Raw genomic sequence first — 19,067 nt, forward strand, 5'->3', positions numbered from 1 at the left:
CCTAAGAAAACAGTAAATGATTGGAAAAGCAAATAAATCAGAGTTTAAAGGCTTGTTATCTTACCATCCTTACCACAACTGGATCCTGCAAGCCCTGATGATGGATGAGCACATTAGGCTGCACGTATTTAAGGCACTACAGTCTTCAGTGCCAGGAGCTTAAAGTACACTGTCAAGTTATAAATCACAGGCCACAGTTGTGCCTTGACATCATTGCACTCCAAGCATCTCAAGTAGCAATCTCATATTTAAATCCTTGCGTGTTTCTAATGAAATATTATGTTTGTTTTTAATTTATGTTTTTACCATGCTTGTTTGTTTTGCATTTTGCTGAGCTTGAGCGGGGAAACCGGGAGGTACATTTCTAATAAATCTCACTTCTATCCAACATGCTGTGACTTGCAAATATCACAGGGAAATGTTGATTTGAAACATTTTGGGAGAAGGAATTTCTATTTTATTGAGCTTATTGGATTTTATGCCTTTTTTTCCTTTTATAAAACTTTAAATCTGAATTAAAATCTTAGCCCTCTCTTGGGACAAACCCACCTCTTGCCTGCTAAGACTTTCTTTCTGCCTTACACGTTCCCCCCAGCTGTCCTCTGGGAGCACACCCCATGGAGCTGTTTGAGAATACTTGCTCCATCAGCCTGCAAGTGTTGCAGAACAAAGCAGTCACCTGCAAACTGGTGCTTTGATTCCGTCGCTATTCTGTTTAAGACTCATTTCTTCTTTCACTAGGTGCAAAGTTTCCCATTAAATGGACTGCACCAGAAGCGGCATTGTATGGAAGGTTCACAATAAAGTCAGACGTGTGGTCTTTTGGGATCCTACTGACAGAGCTGGTAACAAAAGGAAGAGTGCCATACCCAGGTAAGAAAACCATCTGAGCCCTGCAGCACTGGGGGCAAAGAGTGGGAATGAGCTATATGCTTAAACCGGAATGCGTGCTTATTGTCATTGGGCTCAAAGGAGGACAGTCATCATGCAGAAGTTCTGCGTATGCTTGGAAGGAGGTGGTCCTGACTGAAAGCCAGTGAATGTTGGTCATGGACAAGAGGACAGGAAATCCAGTGTACTCATTTCTATGTCTTTAATTGTTTTCAATTAAATTACTTTCTAGCAAAATAATGAAAGCAAGGTAAAACAACTGCATCATTCTCCACATTTGCATTCCCTTTAAAATACCGACAAACTTCCAGAATAGCATTACTGTATTTGTTCTGTCAATCTGGTTCTGTACAAAGTCCGGTGACTGTCTGAATGTCTGGTATTACCAAATCTCTCTTTTACATACTCTTAACTTTCAATCCTTGTGCTAGACATGGATGGAAAGGAAAGAAAAAGTGTGTAATGTGCAGGCCAGAGCTCACGGCAGGGTCAGAGAGGGGCCAGGTTCTCTGCACGGGGGAACTGGAGGCCCCGTGACTCTTTGTTGAAAGACTGCCAAGTATCCCATGGATTAAGATTTGTAGCCGGGGTGATTGGATCTGCCTGTGCAGAAAGAGCTTTACCTTCTGCTGCCTCCTCTGAAAACTGCGGACATTCAGGTGAAGAGGAAGGGGGTAAGGAGAAAGCCGTGCGTTACATGGAAAAGAATTTAATCCCTTCATTTACTTATCACCACGGATACTAATAACAGAGCATCTAGCTGCATTTTTGCTTTTTGATTTCTCGTTAGGAAACCTTGGCTGTGTGTATTGGAGCTGATTTAGTGGAAGGTGTCCTGGAGCAGTTCCAGCTTGCTGGTCTTGCCACTGTCAAGCAGTCAGGCCCATACATCAAATACAGTAGGAAAAGCATCAAGGTGGAATTCAATTTATCCTTTTGTATCTCATGCCACTTCAGAAAGCTGAGCTCAGCAAATTTGTACTCCCAGAGTTTTTCAAGAAATTTCGGCTTTACTAGCTCCTAGCAGCCAGCAGCTGATAACTGGGAAGGAAATATGGGAACTGGAAGGCTTCTCATGATCAGCAGTGAATTTTACAATGACTGGCAGAGAGCAGCTTAGCAAAGCTGTGACTGTGCCAACAGAACGAAGGAGCAGAAAGAGAGGTTATGTGTTTCTGGGGGTGGATGAATCCCTCTGCCCCGCACTTCCCTGTGTGGTTGAAGAACAGAGGGTGTTGCCTCTGCGTGGAGTGTTTGTGTCAGTGTCTGGGACAAAGGTCTCATTGCTATGTGGATTATCAGCAGTGACATGGGGAACGGTGATTTTCAGGGGGTTACTGAGGGTTAAATGAGCAGTCATGGACTGTGTGCAGAGGTCAAAGATAGAAAGAAGATGTGTAAAAATCACCATAGCTGATATGGTGTTGTTTCTATAGGGTGAACAGAGGTCCTGGATGGATGCAGGAAGAGGATGCTTCTGCTAGGAATGGGGTAGAGGGGCTCTCTCCAGACAGGGCAGAGTTAAGGCTTGTTTGGGTTTTTTTGCTGAGTTCTACATTTATGGGGCAGCAGTGCATAGTGACTTGTCTTTTATCACATGCATGAGCGTAGATACACACACACACACAGGAAATAATACTATTGTGGGCAAAAGTGACTGTCTAAGCCCTGTGTTAGCTCACAGGTCCATAACTGAACACTGTGTTAGCCAGGTCAGTAGAGGATATATACATTTCCCAAGTGTTCCTTTTTTTCCCTGTGGGAGAAGGAGGCCACTGGATGTGCACTTAAGCGCTTGCAATATATGACTTCTTGTTGGATACATGACAGAAATCTCAGGCCTGGTCTGTGTCCTGAAAATGTGGACAGTTTTATTACATGGCAGTCTGAACACTTCAAAGACAGCCAGCAGTGTTTCTCCTCTTCCAGCACTGTCCTGCCCCTTCATCCCACACCACATAAAGCCCTCATGCTGAAAATCCTTCCGGTTCATTCTCCCCCAGACATGCTAGAATGGCATCAAGCAGCTGAAAACAACTTCTTGTGAGTAACACGGCACAGAGTTGGCAATTCATAGAATCACAGAATCACAGAATCCTTAGAGTTTTCCTGCCTTCACGTCATGGCTTGCATAAGAAGGAAGAGATGGGTGTTCAACCACCCCAAGAGACAGGACTGAGCCCTACTGTGACCAGCAATAGGATCTGAGGGAACGGCATGGAGCTGTGTCAGAAGAGGGTCAGGCTGGAGGTGAGGAAAAGGTTCTACACCAGAGGGTGGTCACGGCCCCAGGCTGCCAGAATTCAAGCAGCATTTGGACAACACTCTCAGACGTAGCGCTTGAATTTTGGGTGGTCCTGTATGGAGCCAGGAGCTGGACTAGAAGGATCTGGTGGGTCCCTTCCAGCTCAGGATATTTTGTAATTCTGTGATTCTGTCATGCACCCTAGTTCTGTGATGGTAACTGTGCCTCCAGGGCACAGTACCTCATGCCTTGAAGAATCAGGCATTGTTTTAAGCTCGTGTAGGAGGGAGAAATACAGCAAGGAGGACACAGGGAGAAGGCAGGCAGTTTCTAGGAGGGGAACAGGACGAGTGAGTGGAGTGGGACTTGGCATTCATTGTCCTCCAGATTTCAGCCAGATGAATGACCTCCTTTTGGAAGAGAGGCCAGAGCAGAGGTAGGACACACCAACAATAAGGATTTTACTGGCAGAGGTGAAGATCAGGCTGGAGTTCATGATCCAACGTTGTGCTCAGACCTTATAGCTCCCACAGGCGAGGCTGACTTTTTGACAGGTGTCCTCATCTTCATCCTTCAGCCAGGCCTGTTTCTCTGACAATGGACATAATGATAAAGGACTGCTGTGATAACAGTGCTTTCTCATTCTTTTCACCAGTCAGCAGATTGAAATCAGCAGCTATCACAGTCGTTCTGGGTGTTGAGGTTCTATTTTTACTATCTTAGCGGGGAAATAAAAGCTGGATATGTGCAGAAGAGGAGCCAAGTTTAAAAAGTAATCTGCTTAGTAAGACTTTTTCATTCTGTTTCTTTCTCTCTGCACAAATTCCTCTTGGACCTTAGTATCTTTTCAATGGAGTTTAAGAGTAGGAGGCTGCATTTCTCTAGCAGTAGTCAGAATTTGATTTTATTTTTATTTAATGTTACCTTTAGCATAGACAAAACTCTCATCTGCACTAAACAAGCATCTCTGAACTCACCCCTTCTAGTTTTTGCTGTGCTTGTCACACTAAAAGGATTTATACTTTATGTCCAGTGTGACAACAACCATGATAGTACACATACTGCTGCCTCCAGCCAGTTGGTCTTTGAGTTTGGACTCCAAGCTTGGTCGCAGGCCATGGGGAGCTGCATTCAGCCTCTTCATCATTGCAGGAGGTTGAGGCCAGAAGGATTGGGCCGAGCTCACGTCAGTGACCCAGTGTGATGGGTACCATTGTCGTAAGTGGTGGATAAGGACTTGAGGGAGGTGTGTACTCAGCGCATCACGCAGATAGGCTTTGGTGGGTTTCTGTGCAAGCAGGAAAGCTCAACTCACAAATGCTGCAGCTCAAAGTTGCAACTCTTATTGCAAGCGAATAATACTTTATTTAAAATAATGATTAAAAAAAAAAAAAAGATTTTGATAGCCGTGATTTGTGGGTGTTTTGAATGTGAGAAGTATTTGGGGAATTTCAGGCCTTAATTTTTAAATGAAGAGGTGCTGCTGCCCAAGGAGGTGGTGGAGTCACCATCCCTGGAGGTTTTCAAGAAAAGGATGGATGTGGCACTGAGGGACATGGGTTAGTGGGTGTGATGGTGTTAGGTTAATGGTTGGACTAGTGGTTCTCGGTGGTCTTTTCCAACCTAAATGGTTCTATGATTCCATGAATTCCAGATGTTTAGAAATTGTTACTATTTTTGCACAGTAATAATTAAGTTCATATTAATCTGTAAAAAGACAAACAGCATTATGCTTCAAAGGTTGTTTTCCTTAGGAAGCAGCTTTCACATTTCCTTCAGTACCCTATCATTTGTGGGTATGGAATGGTACCCCTTACTAAGCCCCACACACCATCCCTCTCCTTTCACCTAGCTTTTCTTTGGGGCTGCTCACAGAATTCAAGAATTCTGCTTCTAAATCAAATTAAACAAAACCTGCAGATTAACCTGCCTCTGTATTACCTTGCTCTCTGAGAGCATTGATGTGATCCAGCCTCTATGGAGGACGGCACAGTTTTACCTTCTCAGCTGTACTAGAGATGTGCAAACACTTCCAAGACTGAGGAAACTGTGAACATGAGTAGAGGCACAACTTTGGATTTGGAGAATCTGAAATACCACTTCTCAGGGAACAGACAGCAGCTAAGCTGTTGTTTTAAGAAACCGATGTCAAGCATTTTTATCTGTATGAGCTTGCTCATTGGACTGAAATCATACAGTGGGTGTTGAAGAAGTGTAATTCTCAATCCAAGAGAAGAAAACAAGAATAAGGTGGCTTAAAATCATCTCTGTCCTCAGTGGACTTAATGTTGCCCAGAGTGATCTATATAGCATGAACTTTGGATGTGGGGATGCTCCCTAGTTCCAGTAATCTTGTTTCCTGTCCTCTGCAACAGCAGTATTGCCTAAGTCTGTGTTATTTGCTGTGTTCCGTCCAAACAAGTTCTAAGTTTTTTTAGCCACAACTGGAAATTTTACATTCCCTTTTATATCACTGTAACTCTTACCACTGCAGCTTTTCTAGGAGGATTCATGCTGCATTGCATTTCTACCCCCAGTCTGTATGGGCTGTAGATTTTTATTGTATTGAGCTTTGAAGTGGCCATATCCCACAGCATCCTACAACTGTTGGAAGTTTCAATAATAAAACTGGATGGTGGGAGGCTATTTCATTTTTCATTTTCTCAAGGACTAAGTAACTTATGGAAAACCCATCTTTTGGAAATGGGATGCTTCCTTTCTGGCCCAAATGCTAGTTCTAGGAACATTATGAACGCAGACTGATTTTCAAGGAGGTAAAATAGCTGGAGTCAGTAGAAGAACATTGCTGAGTAGTTTATTCCACAGATATAAGGTGTTTTTTAAATAAACTTTTAAGGCATCTAGAAGCCTATTGCAATCAGAATTTCATCTATTATTAACGAAAAGAGTGGAAACTCTCGGGTATTGATTAGGAGAGAAGAGTTGTACAGGCTGCTCAAATATTCTCTCTGTGCTGTTAGAAGTGCAGATACAACAGGCTCCTACTATCAAAACAGAAACACTAAAACTTGCAGGATAAGATAAGCGAATCCAGATAATAGGTTAGTAAATATAAATAGGCCTTTTAGGCAGTAAAAAGCATACCTAAAGCACTGCTGTTCGTCTAAATGTGACTAATAAAGTAAGCAAGATTTTGAAGGAAAAAAAAAGAAGCATTTGAAACTCCTTGTTTAAATTAGTAGCACATGTCAAAGCCAACGGATTTTTTTTTGGCAGAAGGATTCTGCAGGCCTTGCTGGACACGTGAATTCCAACAGGGAACACGAAGATTGCTTGATTTAGTTTCATATCTGGGTTTTACTGGGAGGGGGGGGGAAAGAAGAAAGAAAGAGAAGGGCGTTTTCCTGGATACTACCACGATGAGCAAAACCTGGCTTCATTGTCTTTCCAAGGACACCAATGACTGTGGCTCCAGGCAACAATGTCCCTTTTTTTTTCCTATCTTTTTTAAAAGAAAAGGGAAGTGAAGAGCTGTTTGTGTTTTCACTCCCCTCCACCCCTTCCTCATGGTTTTTCTTCCAGCGTATATTTCGTTATCAAGTTTCAGAGTGTGCTTGCAGCACTGAGTAATACACTGGATAAAGTACCAAACATTTGATATCTTAGAATAACAAATCAGCTGGGAAGGAGCTTTCCTGCTGATGTTGCTTCCATCCATGTTGTACTTACAGGAGTACTGCCAAAGGAAAAACAAAGAATTCAGTTTCTTTGGGGTTTAGGTATATCCAGTAGATAAGTTACTTGGTAACACTAATTTTCATAGCCTTTTATATTCAAGGGAAGCAGTGCTTGGACTAAGCTCTTAGCTCAAAATATGGAGTAATTCATACATAAAAACAGTGCTGGCTTTGGTTCAAAACACCAATTTAAAAAAACTATCGGTGAGAATGCAAATGTGATCAAAATGCCCATTTTTCTTATAGCACTTTTATAGCATTCACAAACAGCAAGGCCAGAAGGTTTGGGCTGATGCCTCCTTTGGGTTGGTGATGACTCACAGACCACTAGTGTTCTTTGGCAATTTAATGAAAAAGTAGAAAATGTTTGAAAATGTTCTAGTTAGATCATAGAATCACGGAATGGCTTGGGTTGGGAGGCACCTCAAAGATCATCCAGTTCCAACCTCCTTCTGTGAGAAGAGCTGCCAATAATGAGGAACGTCCAAAAGTTTGTTCTGTGTGTGGCAAGCTTTTCTGGTTTGTTGTGAGCAGCAGTTTGGACTTGGTAATACAGGAAAACACCATCTGATGTCTGCAGAGGACTCTGTAAGCTACAGACCATGTTACACGTAGCACCATGAATACAGTAAGTGAATGCAGGTGATAAATCTAACACAAGAAACCAGTGCTAACATGTTGTTTGCAGGATAGGGAATACTGTAAATCGGTAATCTCACCCTTCCTTTTGCAATCATCACTGCTGAAGGAGACAGTAAAGCAAGGTTTGTAGGAGGATAAGGCAGTTTTCTGGGAGGTTCCTCCATGTGCAGCAGCAGTATGAAACAGCCTGTCAGTGCTTGTTTGGGAAGCTAAGGTGATGCAGTGGCCTAACCAGAACTGGAAAGCAACCAGGACTTGACCAAATGAAACACTCGTGGGGCTGCCTTTGAGAGGCTCTGAAAGTGAAAACAAGCCACTGTGTTTGACACAGTGGGCAAGAAGAAGCAAAAGGAAAGTGCATGGAAGGGATGGTTACAGCCAGAGGCTGGGAAAATGATCATTACAAAGACATTGCAAATGGATTATCAGCAGGAGGAAATTGCTCTGTCAAGATAAGAGGAAATGGTATTTTGTAATCGTAACATGAGATGAGAATCTAGATGTGGGTGGTCAGGAAATGCTCTATCTTACAGATGCTCATTTCAAAGCATCTTTTAGAATTAAACACAGCTAGAATATGAGGACACAGAGTAAAGCCCAGATCCAAGGATACTGCTGAGTTACCAGCTTAAATGCCACTCAGAGTAAGGATACTGCTCTTACCAGGCAACGTGTAGGGTAGGCAAATGAATCTGTACTGAAGAATGTTGTTGAATTATTTCTGACAAATATATGGAGTGAAAGGAAGAGATCCTCTGAGTCCTGAACCTGAGGCCAGAGGGATCTTCAAGAGAACACCCTGGAAGAACAAGGTGTGATGATGGGGCCTTAGATGCAGGGGGAGAATCAGCTAGCAAAAAGAGTAATGTGAATGTATGTATTTCTAAATTTGGTCGTGTTGGAACTCGAGTGTCCCTCCTGGTTTTCCTGCAGGACTGGTTGGCAGGATCCACTTAGTCAGGGCAATGAAGTCGGCTGTTGCTTTTCAGCAGAGGACTGGGGCAGGAGTTGCCAACAGGCGAGCATAAGGCACGCAGTCAAAATGCATGCTTTCCCTGGAATATGTCTGCGTGCCTGTGGTGTCAGTCTTACCTTTGATACTGTAAAAAAAGCCAAAGGAGTAACTGGAAGAGATATTTAAAACCAAAGCTAAGGTTGACTACAATTAAGATATGGCGCAAAACACTTGTTTGGTGAATTGTAATGTATGTAAATGTAAAAACAGCAGAGAAATCAAGAGTTGAGGGTGTTACATAGAAAATAAAAGGTAGCGAAGAGCCCAGCTTACCTCTTGAACAGGAAAAAGTGATGGTAGAATAATTTATTTTCTTATCGGAGAGAGATTGGATGGAGTTCTTCCATAAGGTTGTTTTGTTTGACCACTGAGTTGTCTTCTGAACAACTTCATCCTCTTCTGGGTTGGGATGGAACAACACAATGTGGTAGAAGCAATATTGTCCAGCACAGACCGTTAGCAGAGTGAGCTTTGGACCTGATGTGAAAGTAATGCTGCTGGACATGCCCAGCAGCCTCAAGCAGCGGAGTTTGTCATCTAGAAGCCTCTGCATCACAACCTCACAAAGTCCCTAAAGAAAGGCCTACGCTCGGAGTGTTCTAAAAATTAATCTTAGTTTTTAGAATTTAGAATGGTATTTGTTGTAACGCGACCATTTTCTTTAACATTTCATGTACCATGGCCACTGCTGCTGGGGAAGGAAAGTGCCAAATCCCACCCAGTAAGCCAAGAAGGTAACCATGGGAGCAGCATTTTAGTCATCACTGAATGTTGTAGCTCTCTACTGAAAAAGCAAACAGTCCAGGTAGTCTTGCAGGAGGTGAAGAGCTGAAACCAGACATCAGAGTGGTTTGGGGATTTTTTCCTCTTAACCAAAAGAAACGAGTACGGTTGGGAACATTGCATGTATTGTAGATACAGTTGTGCCTGAGTTAATTTTCCCATGATTCAGTAGTATGGGTTTGTCTGTCCTTCCCAGGCATGAATAACCGTGAAGTCTTGGAGCAAGTAGAACGCGGTTATCGGATGCCATGTCCTCAGGACTGTCCCATCTCCTTGCACGAGCTTATGATCCACTGCTGGAAAAAAGACCCAGAGGAGCGTCCAACTTTTGAATATTTGCAGGGTTTTCTCGAAGACTACTTCACTGCAACAGAACCCCAGTACCAGCCCGGTGACAACCTGTAACTCCCTGGTCTCCACACACTGTCACGAATTGCCAGGTGTCCCTCAGCCCTGCCCCATCTGCCCTTCAGCGTCCAGCTCCCTGATCGGCTTCCAGGAGTGCAGCAGCATCTCCCAGCACCGCTGGGCACAGAAGGGCTGGAGCTGGGAACTCGCGCAGCCCTCGCCTATGACCACTTGTCCTAATAATCTGAATGTCCTGGATGAAAAGGAGAAAAACACTCGTTTTTTTTCTTAATCAGAGACTCCTAAACTGCATTATATTGATGTTACGTAAACTGCAAAACCTCTGTTCATTGTAAATAGTAACTCAGTGCCAATAACTGATCCTAGTGCTTTCCTTTTTTTAAAACGCAGAACCTATGTGATTTTAACTAGTCTTCTCCTGATCCGACTAAAAGTATTATTTTCCAGAAGTGGCCTCTTTGTCTAAAACATTTTTTTTTCATGTTTTAACAAAAAAAAAAAAAAAAAAAGACAAAACAAAAAAAAATCAGGACAGGTGTTTGGTTTTTTGCTTTTTTATATATAAAATATATATAATATATATACATACGTGTACATACCGTATATGGGTGCTATTGCAGGGGAAGCTCATTTTGAACAGAATGAATCCTGCTGCAGCAGTACCCAGAAAGTGATAATTTTACTGCAGACATGAAAACACTGGCGAGGTTGTGGAAGCCAGTGGTCTAATTTTTGGCTTTTGCCAAGCATGATTTTTTTAAATTGGATTGCACTTTTTGTTTATGATTATGTACCTGTAGATGGTTGTAACTTTGCTCTTTCAGGAATCATGTGCTGTATTTACAGTAATGTTTCCGACGTTTAAGAAGTGTGCGATGATTTGTTCTTGGAACTAAAGTGAACTTATTTAAAGCAAGAAAACTACGGCGTCACCGTTGGAACTGGAAAATGGAAACTGCGAGGACTCCTTGTATCAGAACGTGTATACTGCAGCGTTTCAAACAGATTTATTAAGCCCTGTAACCACATTCAGATGGTCTTAAAATCATAGCATTTTAGCCACGTCCGATGCTAAACTGTTGGTCACGCAACTAGGATCCTTCTGTTTTACGTGTAACATTTTTCCATTGTAAAATAAGTGTGTTCAGTGTCCTGTACTGCTAATGAAAGTACTTTCTCTGTGTCTGCAAGTTCTCCAGTGGAATTACTATGCACTTCTTTACATTTCATGGGAGATGCACAGAACAAAGTATTACCTTTTCAGTTGTCTGTACCAGCCTTGAATTACTTACGTTTAACCAAAAAGCAAACAAACAAACAAAAAAAAACAAAAAAAAAACTTCCTTTCTATTTCTATTGAGTTTTTAATACTGAGTTGCAAATTTTAAAGTCTTAATTACATTTTGTTATGGTTTATTTGCAAGTTTACATTTTAAAACTGTTTAACTTTCTTAATTTAGTAATTAAAAAAAAAAAAAGAGCATTTTACATTTGGATAGTTGTTCTTTTGTTTAAATTGTGGAGATAACGGTGGAGAGGAGATAAGGACGTTTCAAGAAGGGGTGTCGTGCTCTTTGGGGCTCCGTATTTGGTAGGAGTGTGCGGACCTATGGGGCACCGTTTTCAGAGTTCTGAAGTCAGTATGTTTGTAAGCAGCTGGAGTTCAACTGTAAGGAAGGTGGTTGAGTGCACAGCTGGTCTCTCCTCTGTTCTGCAGAAGAGTTTCTTCTTCAGTAGTCCCTTTGCTTTTAATGTGAATACATTTACAAGTGTCGCAGGAAAAAGAATTCTATGCCTTGTATTGCTGTCGTTGCTTTAAACTATTGCAGCCAAGTAAGACTTCATGACAGTTTAAGTGTTTTTTTAATTATTTAATAATTAGGTTGCGAATTCGTAGTCTGAATAGCCACACGTTTTCTAAAGAGAACATTTTTCGGTTCCTGAAATATAACACAATGATGAATTGAGATTTGGAGAAAACATTGTCATCGTTGCTTTCATGTTTTCTATACAAAGCAGTGACTGCAAATCCTCTTGCAAAGAGAGTTCTGCACTCAGCCTTTCTCCAAGCGTGCATTTACATGGCAATGTTGCTTGTTACCAGACTTCCATGATAAATTGGTTAACGTTTTGCGTGTAGAGTCTATAAGTAACATTATGTACATGCTATATTCAATGTTTCTGTACCTGTAGCTGTGGAACACCGAAGAGGCCATAATTCTTATTGGACTTTTCAAAATCAGTCTCCTCTTAATACTTACAAGGTGAGTTGTGGTCCTTTTTCCCACAGCTAGCCCCTGCCTTAAAGCATCACCCACTGCGCTAAGCCCTCTGCAGGAGCTCGGCTGGCTGGCAAAGCCAAAACGTCATGTACCCAGAAAAAGGGTGGCAAAGCACGGTCATTCTTCCCAGGTCTATAGCAGATGGGATGAGGCTAAAACGTTTGGGATTTTGCCTGTGTTTCTCATTGGAAATAAGACTGAGATGGGGAGTCATTGGGATTTTATGGCCTTTATTTCTGATTCTCGGGTTTGCAGTTCCTCATGTCACATTCAGCCTGTGAGTACCTGCCCGCAGCCACGTGCAGACTGCTGCTGCTACTGGGTGGCAGATCCAGATCATTTCTCATCGGTAGCTCTTCTGCTTCTTTTTCTTAATGTTGGGAGTTTTGTTGTTTGGGTTTTTTAATCTCTCAAATAAAAACGTTAGTAAAATTTAAACAAGGTTGTTAGCATTTTTGCTATAAATTAATCAAATTGTTTCCTTAGCGACTGTGTATGCACCACACATAGCTGTGCGGTGACTGTAGAAGTAGAAAATATCTAAAAATATCCTCTTCTCTCCAATAATTGTGTTTAATGTAAGGCTAAATAAATCACAGCCAGGTGAAGACGGTTGGCTAAAAGCTCCCTGCAGCAGCCCACCTGACTCCAAACCAACATGAAGAGGCGACCCACCGACAGCTGGGAGGACTCTGGGGGTGACCCCTGTCTCTGGGCAGATTCATCCAATGCCCGTCCCATGAGAAATGACAGGCAGAGATGCTACACTGCCACAGAAGGGACAATTCATACAATTAATGCCTGTTAACATGTTTGTGTGGGGAGGAAATAACGTGAGACTTGGTGGATCCTCCGAAAGATCCAGAGTTTGTCAAAGGCACTGACAGGATGTTCTTTGGCTTCTGCAAATGGCATTTAACTTAGTTCTGTGTGACACTCTGACTTTGGTTTAATTACCACTATAGAAAATAAATACAAAGTAAATATAAAATGGAAAACTGATTAACTGCTAACGTTACAAAAATAATCCCATATGGAAAATCTGTCTGCAGTGCGAGCATTCCCCATGAAGTCTCTATCCTGGAAAGAACTCACTGCGCACCACGAGGGCAGAGCGCTGCATGTATTTGACCTTGCCACAGAACTTGGAGGTGAGTGGGAAGTTGGTCAGATTTATTTGGATAAGCACCATCCATTACTCAGATGCTCAAATAAAGAATGCAGCACGCTAATGATTGCTACCATATTGCACCCTGAGGGTCTAAGGGCCTCATGTGAGGCTGAACCCAGTATGCGAGTGCTGTTAGTGTATATACAGTAGCTCCTCTCCTAACGTGAGACAATATTCATCCATCAAAGACGGCTTTTCCTGTCTAATGGGAAATTACCACCAGCAGTGCAGACGAAAGCATATTTATTTTCTCAAATCATGTCAGTTTGAGGGTCTGTCTGTCTTTCAAGAGTAATTGAAGTCTGTTTGCAGCTCAGAAATCTCATTGTGTTCTGCAATCTCAGTAAGCGGTGATTATAATTTCCTGTGACTCACACACTGAAGGGGCTTCTTTGCATCAGGGCAGTGTTCCCTGCCACCTTCACTGAAGGAAGGGACACTTTCAGTTTGGATTTTCCTGCACAGACCAAAAGAGAATCCACATTCTATCAGCAGAAGAGGAAAAAGAGCCCCTGGCCAGGCTGCCGCCCACACAGAAGATGAAGCTCTGTCTCCCAGGGCCATTGACTTACCAGGAGCAACTGATAGCTGAAACTGGGGTGCTGAGATGTGGTCTGAACATGAGGAGGGAAGTGCCAGCTTCGCTTCTGTCTGTGAGATGTTTTCTGTTAATGTTTAATATAGCCAGTGTTCTTGTGTGTATATATCAAAATGCAATTCACGCGCAACATCTATACCTACACAAACATCAATTCATCTCCTTGTATTCTCCCCCTGTAGCAGCACGCTTAACAAAAATGCATTTGTAAAACAGGACATGAGTGGATTAGAGGACAGAATGGTGTTAATAATAAAAGAGCTTCTCTTGTAGGCTTTCTTTTTTCCTCTTTGCTGGCTCCCACTCCTTGGCCAGGCCAGGAGAGGGGCAGTGAGCAAAGCCCTGCAGTATTTGGGGCCTGAAGTCATGGCACAGAGCCTCTATGGCTGATTCCCAAGTCAGGGAGAGAAAACCTTTCCCCCAAAGGCACGGCTGCAATGTGGGGCCTGCAGAGGGCCAATAGGGAGAGGAGTGCCCTGCTGGGACGCACAGCGTTCCATGTGGGCTGTACCTCATGTGGTGTATGGGGAGAGCCAGAGGTCTCAGCACCAACTGTGCTGGCAGGCCATCAGATGACAGCAGAGCCATGAGCTTGGGCTGCAGGTGCTTTTACCCAATGTAAACGTCTTCTCTGATGAAGGGAGAGTGAGTAGTGTGTATCTAAGGTAGTGGACAAAATGCTCCAGGACCTGCGTGTCTGTGTCTGAAGGGAAGGCATTATGCCTGCCTACCTGAGGCAGATGGGAGCCGGATTGTTCTGCTCATTGTTGGGAATAACTCAGCATTAAGCTCCATAAATGGCTACAAGGGCAAAGAGCCCAGATATGAGATTCTCCTCCTTCCTCCCTGGCCGGGCTGCAGCTCAATGAGGGCTCTGGGCCGCCCATGCTGTAACTTTATCTGCTTACTCTAGGGTTCACCCTGGTGCGGAGGGCCTACCCGAAACCTTGGCACTGCTGACTCAGTATTCACACCCACAATGCTCTGGGCCACCTTCCAGCCCCATCACACCTCAGGATTCCCCTCAGAAGTTGTCCAGGAAGGCTCCCTCCTGCTGGAAAATGGATGTGGCAGTGCCCTTTTGGTTCACAGGGCATCTGCACTGCTTGCCGTTGGCCATGGCCTGGGCATGATCAGATGGAGCCAAAAACAGGTCTTCAGCCACCAGTGACTTCATGGGGGCCACTGTGAGCCCACATAGGGCTCAGCTTCATCTGCACTGCCAACCCAGGAGTCAGGAGTGGGTGCTAACTTCTGGTCTACTAAAAAAGTAAAGAGCCACATTGGGAACTGATTTGTATTCTAAAGGCAGAGGCTAAGGTACGTTTGATCATCTGAGAACTAAAGTTTGCCCTCGATTCCCATGCCTCCCATGTGCAGCCAGGCCTCCAGTGAGCTTTGCACATGACCTCACACACACCCCATGTATCAAACACGCACCGCATCCTGAACATTTGCATATGGCATGTCTTCTGTTCCACTTGGGTGGCCGTACCCTCCTGCTTCTAACTCCATCATTTACCCCACAGCTCCCCATGCATTACTCTGGTCGTGTGTTGCTGAAGAAGTATGTCCTCTGGTCTTGCAGAGAGTGGGAGCTCTGTTAATTGTCAAATGTTGGGTGGGTAATGATCAATGGATGCCTAATTGGAAGCAACAGGGAATAAAATAGGTATTACTTAGCTCCTGCTCTTAATTAAGGGGATACAGAATGCCGTGGGGAAAATCTTAACAAATGGCAGGAGGGTTTTTGTCATTATGCAAGGTTTAATTAGAAGCAGTGCATAAGCTGATGTGGAGGTACTTTTTTCTCCCCTTTCAGGTGTCTCTCCAGGGCGTGACTAAAAGATGCCAAAGCAAAAGCCTAAAAAAAAGTGGAAAATATTTGTGCAGGCACATGCACACCGCTACACAGCAGGGAATGGAAGGAAACCCCTTCGCAGCGCAACAGCAGCGAGGATCTGGCCAATTGAGGTTGCAGTGCACCTTACACCAAGGCAGGTGGAATGAAACGCCCATTCCGATGTCTCCAGATCAACTCACGTCACTAATGTGAAAAGCTGAGTGATGTGGAGTGCTTTACTCCAAACAGTGGATCATGTGGAAACAAAAGCATTTACGATGAAATTAATTCTGTGAATATATAAATGCGGTAGAAGACATGAGAAGCAGCACCAGGCGTTGGCATTGTCTTCCTCATCAAAACAAGAAATATTACTCCTGAAGGACGAGCAACTGGTTTTTATATAACACAGCTCAGTGTGATCTTGCCAATGAAAACAACCCAACCTGCACTTGAATATTAATCTGTAGCTCCTGTGATGGGCCCAATATGACACAGCACATCCTGCTTTTAAATACTGTACAGATGAGATACTAGCTTTAAAGCGTTTCGAGTTTGATCCAGTGCTCTGTAGGGACAGTCGGCAGACTTCAGAACTATAAAACAGCTTTCAGAACACAATTAGGATGGCCTGGGTTTGGAAATTCTGGGATGAACCTAGACAAGTTTTCTAAGTTTCCTAATCCAAAAAGAGTTAATTGCTTCTACAGCTCTGTGGGAGAGTGTTTAGGTGGACCTCAGCTTTGCTCTTAAAGCTGCTCGGCAGCATTGTTATCAATTAGCAGTCTTCCATGCCTTGTGTGTGTTTTTTTTTTTCTCTTTTTTTCAGACTTCTAAGAAAGTACCTGAAGCGCAAGTGAGAGGAAGTACTCCATGTGAAAAAAGAAGGGTGAGAGGAAACTTCATCACTCTTCCACAACTATGCAAAAGGAAGTGAAAGCAAGGTGGGAGTCAGTGTCTTTTCTCAGGTGACAAATTATAGGATGTGGGAAACAACCTCCAGTTGCACCAGAGGAGGTTTACATTGGATATTGGGAACAATTTCTGCACAGAAGGGGTGGTTAGGCATTGGAACGGGTTGCCCAGGGAAGTGGTGGGGTCACCATCCCTGGAGGTATTTAAGAGACATGAGGATGTGGTGCTGAGGGATATGGTGACTGGACTTGATCTGAAAGGTGTTTTCCAACCAAAATGATTCTTTGATTGCAGATACCTGCTGGTTTGGGGGGGTTGGTAAGTTAAAGAAGGAGCAGAGCTGGTCCTTTGGTTGCTGCTGCTGGCACTGTGAGATCTGTAGGCCTGATTTCTGCACAGAGAAGTACACACGTGAGGGCCAGATTTCATAGCCTATCCCCCAGGCATCACATCCAGAGAAACGAGGCTGCTCTTGCTCCCTTCTTTGGACCACAAATACCACTTCAAATAAAGATACGTACATGGCAGTTTCCATGGGGAAATAACCCTAGGAGAATACTGAGTCAGATAGCACCAGCTCCTAGGGGCATTTCTACGTGGCCGAGTGCATATGGAGCACATAAAGCTACTAGCGAGAGTTTAATGAAAGGCCACCAAGATGCTGAAAGGACTGGAGAGATCTAGGACTGTTCAGCCTGGGGGAGAGGAGTTTCAGGGGAATCTTATCAACATGTACAAATATCTGAGGGGACAGTGCAAAGAAGACATAGCTAAGCCTTTTCAGTGGTGCCCAGTGCCAGGGCAAGGGGCAATGGAACTGGAACACAAGAGGTTCTCTCTGAACACCAGGCAGCACTGCTGTGCTGTATGGGTGACGGAGCACTGGCACAGGCTGCCCGGAGGCTGCAGTCTCCTCCTCAGGGATCTCCAAAAGCCTCCTGGACGTGGGCCTGGGCACCCCGCTCTAGGTGTCCCTGCTTGGATAGGTGTTGGAGCAGATGGACTCAGGGGCCTCTGTCAGCATCAATCAGTCCGTGTTTCTGTAGCATGGTATCCAGGGTATAAACAGTGGAGAATGAGAGAGGCCTGTCCATATGTTGCCAGAATAGGAGGCAGAAGTGTTTGATGGTATTGTGTGTGAAGGGAGAGATGTCTGATGGCAGCACAGCACAGCCCTTTACAAATAGACCCCACCGGCAAGACAGGGCAGAGCCTGTTCAAGGCCCTGCTTTCAGCACTGGTGCGGCCACAGGGTGCAAGCTGCAGTGCAGTTGCCATGAGACTGACGGGAAGCCAGGTTTGGTGTGACTCAGGGCTGGGTCATTCCTCCTCAGGCCCTGAGCCCTGCTCGGGCAGTGCTCCCCACCAGGGCCCAGTTCTGTGGGCAGCAAAGGATGCACGTTCCTGGTTGTGTTAAAGCCGGAGCACTGACACCCATCTGTGGGATGATGCTGTTAACTGAATGTTTCCTGGCTTCAGCCCAGAAGCATACTTTTGGATGACCCAAAAGGAAAGCTGGGTACCCTCGACAGAGGAGGGAGGAAAGGAGGGCAGAGAGTGGGACAGAGGGATGGGCTGAGCTCCTGATATCTCTGGGAAGAAGGTAAGCCCTGGGGAGCACCACTACATATATAACCACGCTTAGCATTCAGCCTGGGGCTGCCCCCAGCCATCTGAATGTTCCCATAGAAATCTGACAAGGGGAAATAAGCGTATGGGCCATGGCTTCACCTCGCAGCCATGAGCAGGGCTGGAGGGTGGTGTGTCTCCATAGGTGGGATCCCCGTGCCACGGGATGGGTGCAGGAGCGAGGAGCACCGCCTGACCTCAGGGAACGTGATTTAGACGTGTGCAGGCCAGCCGGTCGAGCACAAAGCCTGCAGCCACCCGAAGGATGAAGAGCTGTACACAGCTGCAGCCAAGACAGACTCCTCCTAGGGCTAAACTAGGAAGATGTAGGGTAAAGATCAGGAGGAGCTCTGGGCGGGGAGGTCAGGGAGGCGGTGCAGGCGGCACCACACAGCTGCGTCTTGCGGCAGTGCCCGGGGAATGGCCGCCAGTGCCGCCTCGCCCAGCTCTTGTGGTGGTGTGAAGGCACCGGGAGGAAAACTTGGAAGTGACTAAAAGTCAAATTTAAAAAAAAAAAAAAAGAAAAAGAAAAGACGATACATTGGGTTGGTTTTTTATTGTTGCTGTTCTCGATGTAGTTCGCTATCGTCATCGTGTGATTTTCTTTGGTAGGCTGAATCACAGTTGTTGTAATGCTTGAGACTGACGGTAAGTAACAGAGGATTTAAAAAAAAAAAAAAAGCAAAAAAAAAACCCGGTGGCTTTTCCAGTGAGGCACATTATTCAGGACTCACACCGGGCTTCCCCTACAGCTGTTTCTCCACAGGGCTCCCGCAGAGCAGCCCGGCCTCCCACGGCAGAGGCACAGAGACGCGCGCGGGCATTCGGAGAGCGCGAAGCCCAACGCGTGGCTCCTCCGCGCCGCTCCACTCCACTCCCCCGCGGCGGCTGCCGACGAGGCTCCCCGTTCCGCGTTGTGATTTGCATGCCTCCTCCACTTCCTGCTGCAGAGCCAGTTCTGCAGCCTACCTGGGAGAGGAAGGGAG

General features: G+C 44.7%; 3 protein-coding genes across 51 annotated transcripts in view; 2 read left to right on the forward strand and 1 right to left on the reverse strand.

The window, feature by feature from the left end:
• FYN (FYN proto-oncogene, Src family tyrosine kinase) overlaps nucleotides 1-12,363 on the forward strand; it is a 130,638-nt gene extending 118,275 nt beyond the window's left edge. For 48 of the 49 annotated variants that reach the window (XM_046938541.1, XM_046938536.1, XM_046938546.1 and 45 more), the window contains 2 exons: nucleotides 742-873; nucleotides 9,471-12,363. In XM_046938541.1, coding sequence (XP_046794497.1) covers nucleotides 742-873; nucleotides 9,471-9,679 — 341 coding nt within the window. In that variant the 3' untranslated portion in view covers nucleotides 9,680-12,363. The remainder of the gene's footprint in view (nucleotides 1-741; nucleotides 874-9,470) is intronic. The other variant, NM_205349.3, reaches the window with a different exon arrangement.
• The window catches only part of TRAF3IP2 (TRAF3 interacting protein 2), a 34,631-nt gene continuing 25,813 nt past the window's right edge, over nucleotides 10,250-19,067 (forward strand). Inside the window, exons 1-3 of the mRNA XM_046939592.1 lie at nucleotides 10,250-13,749; nucleotides 14,608-15,014; nucleotides 15,517-16,481. The gene's annotated coding sequence lies outside the window, so the exon portion shown is untranslated. The remainder of the gene's footprint in view (nucleotides 13,750-14,607; nucleotides 15,015-15,516; nucleotides 16,482-19,067) is intronic.
• Nucleotides 10,908-19,067, reverse strand: part of LOC121110407 (translation initiation factor IF-2-like) — a 65,216-nt gene continuing 57,056 nt past the window's right edge. Inside the window, exon 2 of the mRNA XM_040698298.1 lies at nucleotides 10,908-19,050. Within this exon, the coding sequence (XP_040554232.1) occupies nucleotides 18,812-19,050 (239 nt within the window). The 3' untranslated portion in view covers nucleotides 10,908-18,811. The remainder of the gene's footprint in view (nucleotides 19,051-19,067) is intronic.

Source organism: Gallus gallus, chromosome 3, assembly GCF_016699485.2.
Source record: "Gallus gallus isolate bGalGal1 chromosome 3, bGalGal1.mat.broiler.GRCg7b, whole genome shotgun sequence".
Taxonomy (NCBI): Eukaryota; Metazoa; Chordata; class Aves; order Galliformes; family Phasianidae; genus Gallus; species Gallus gallus.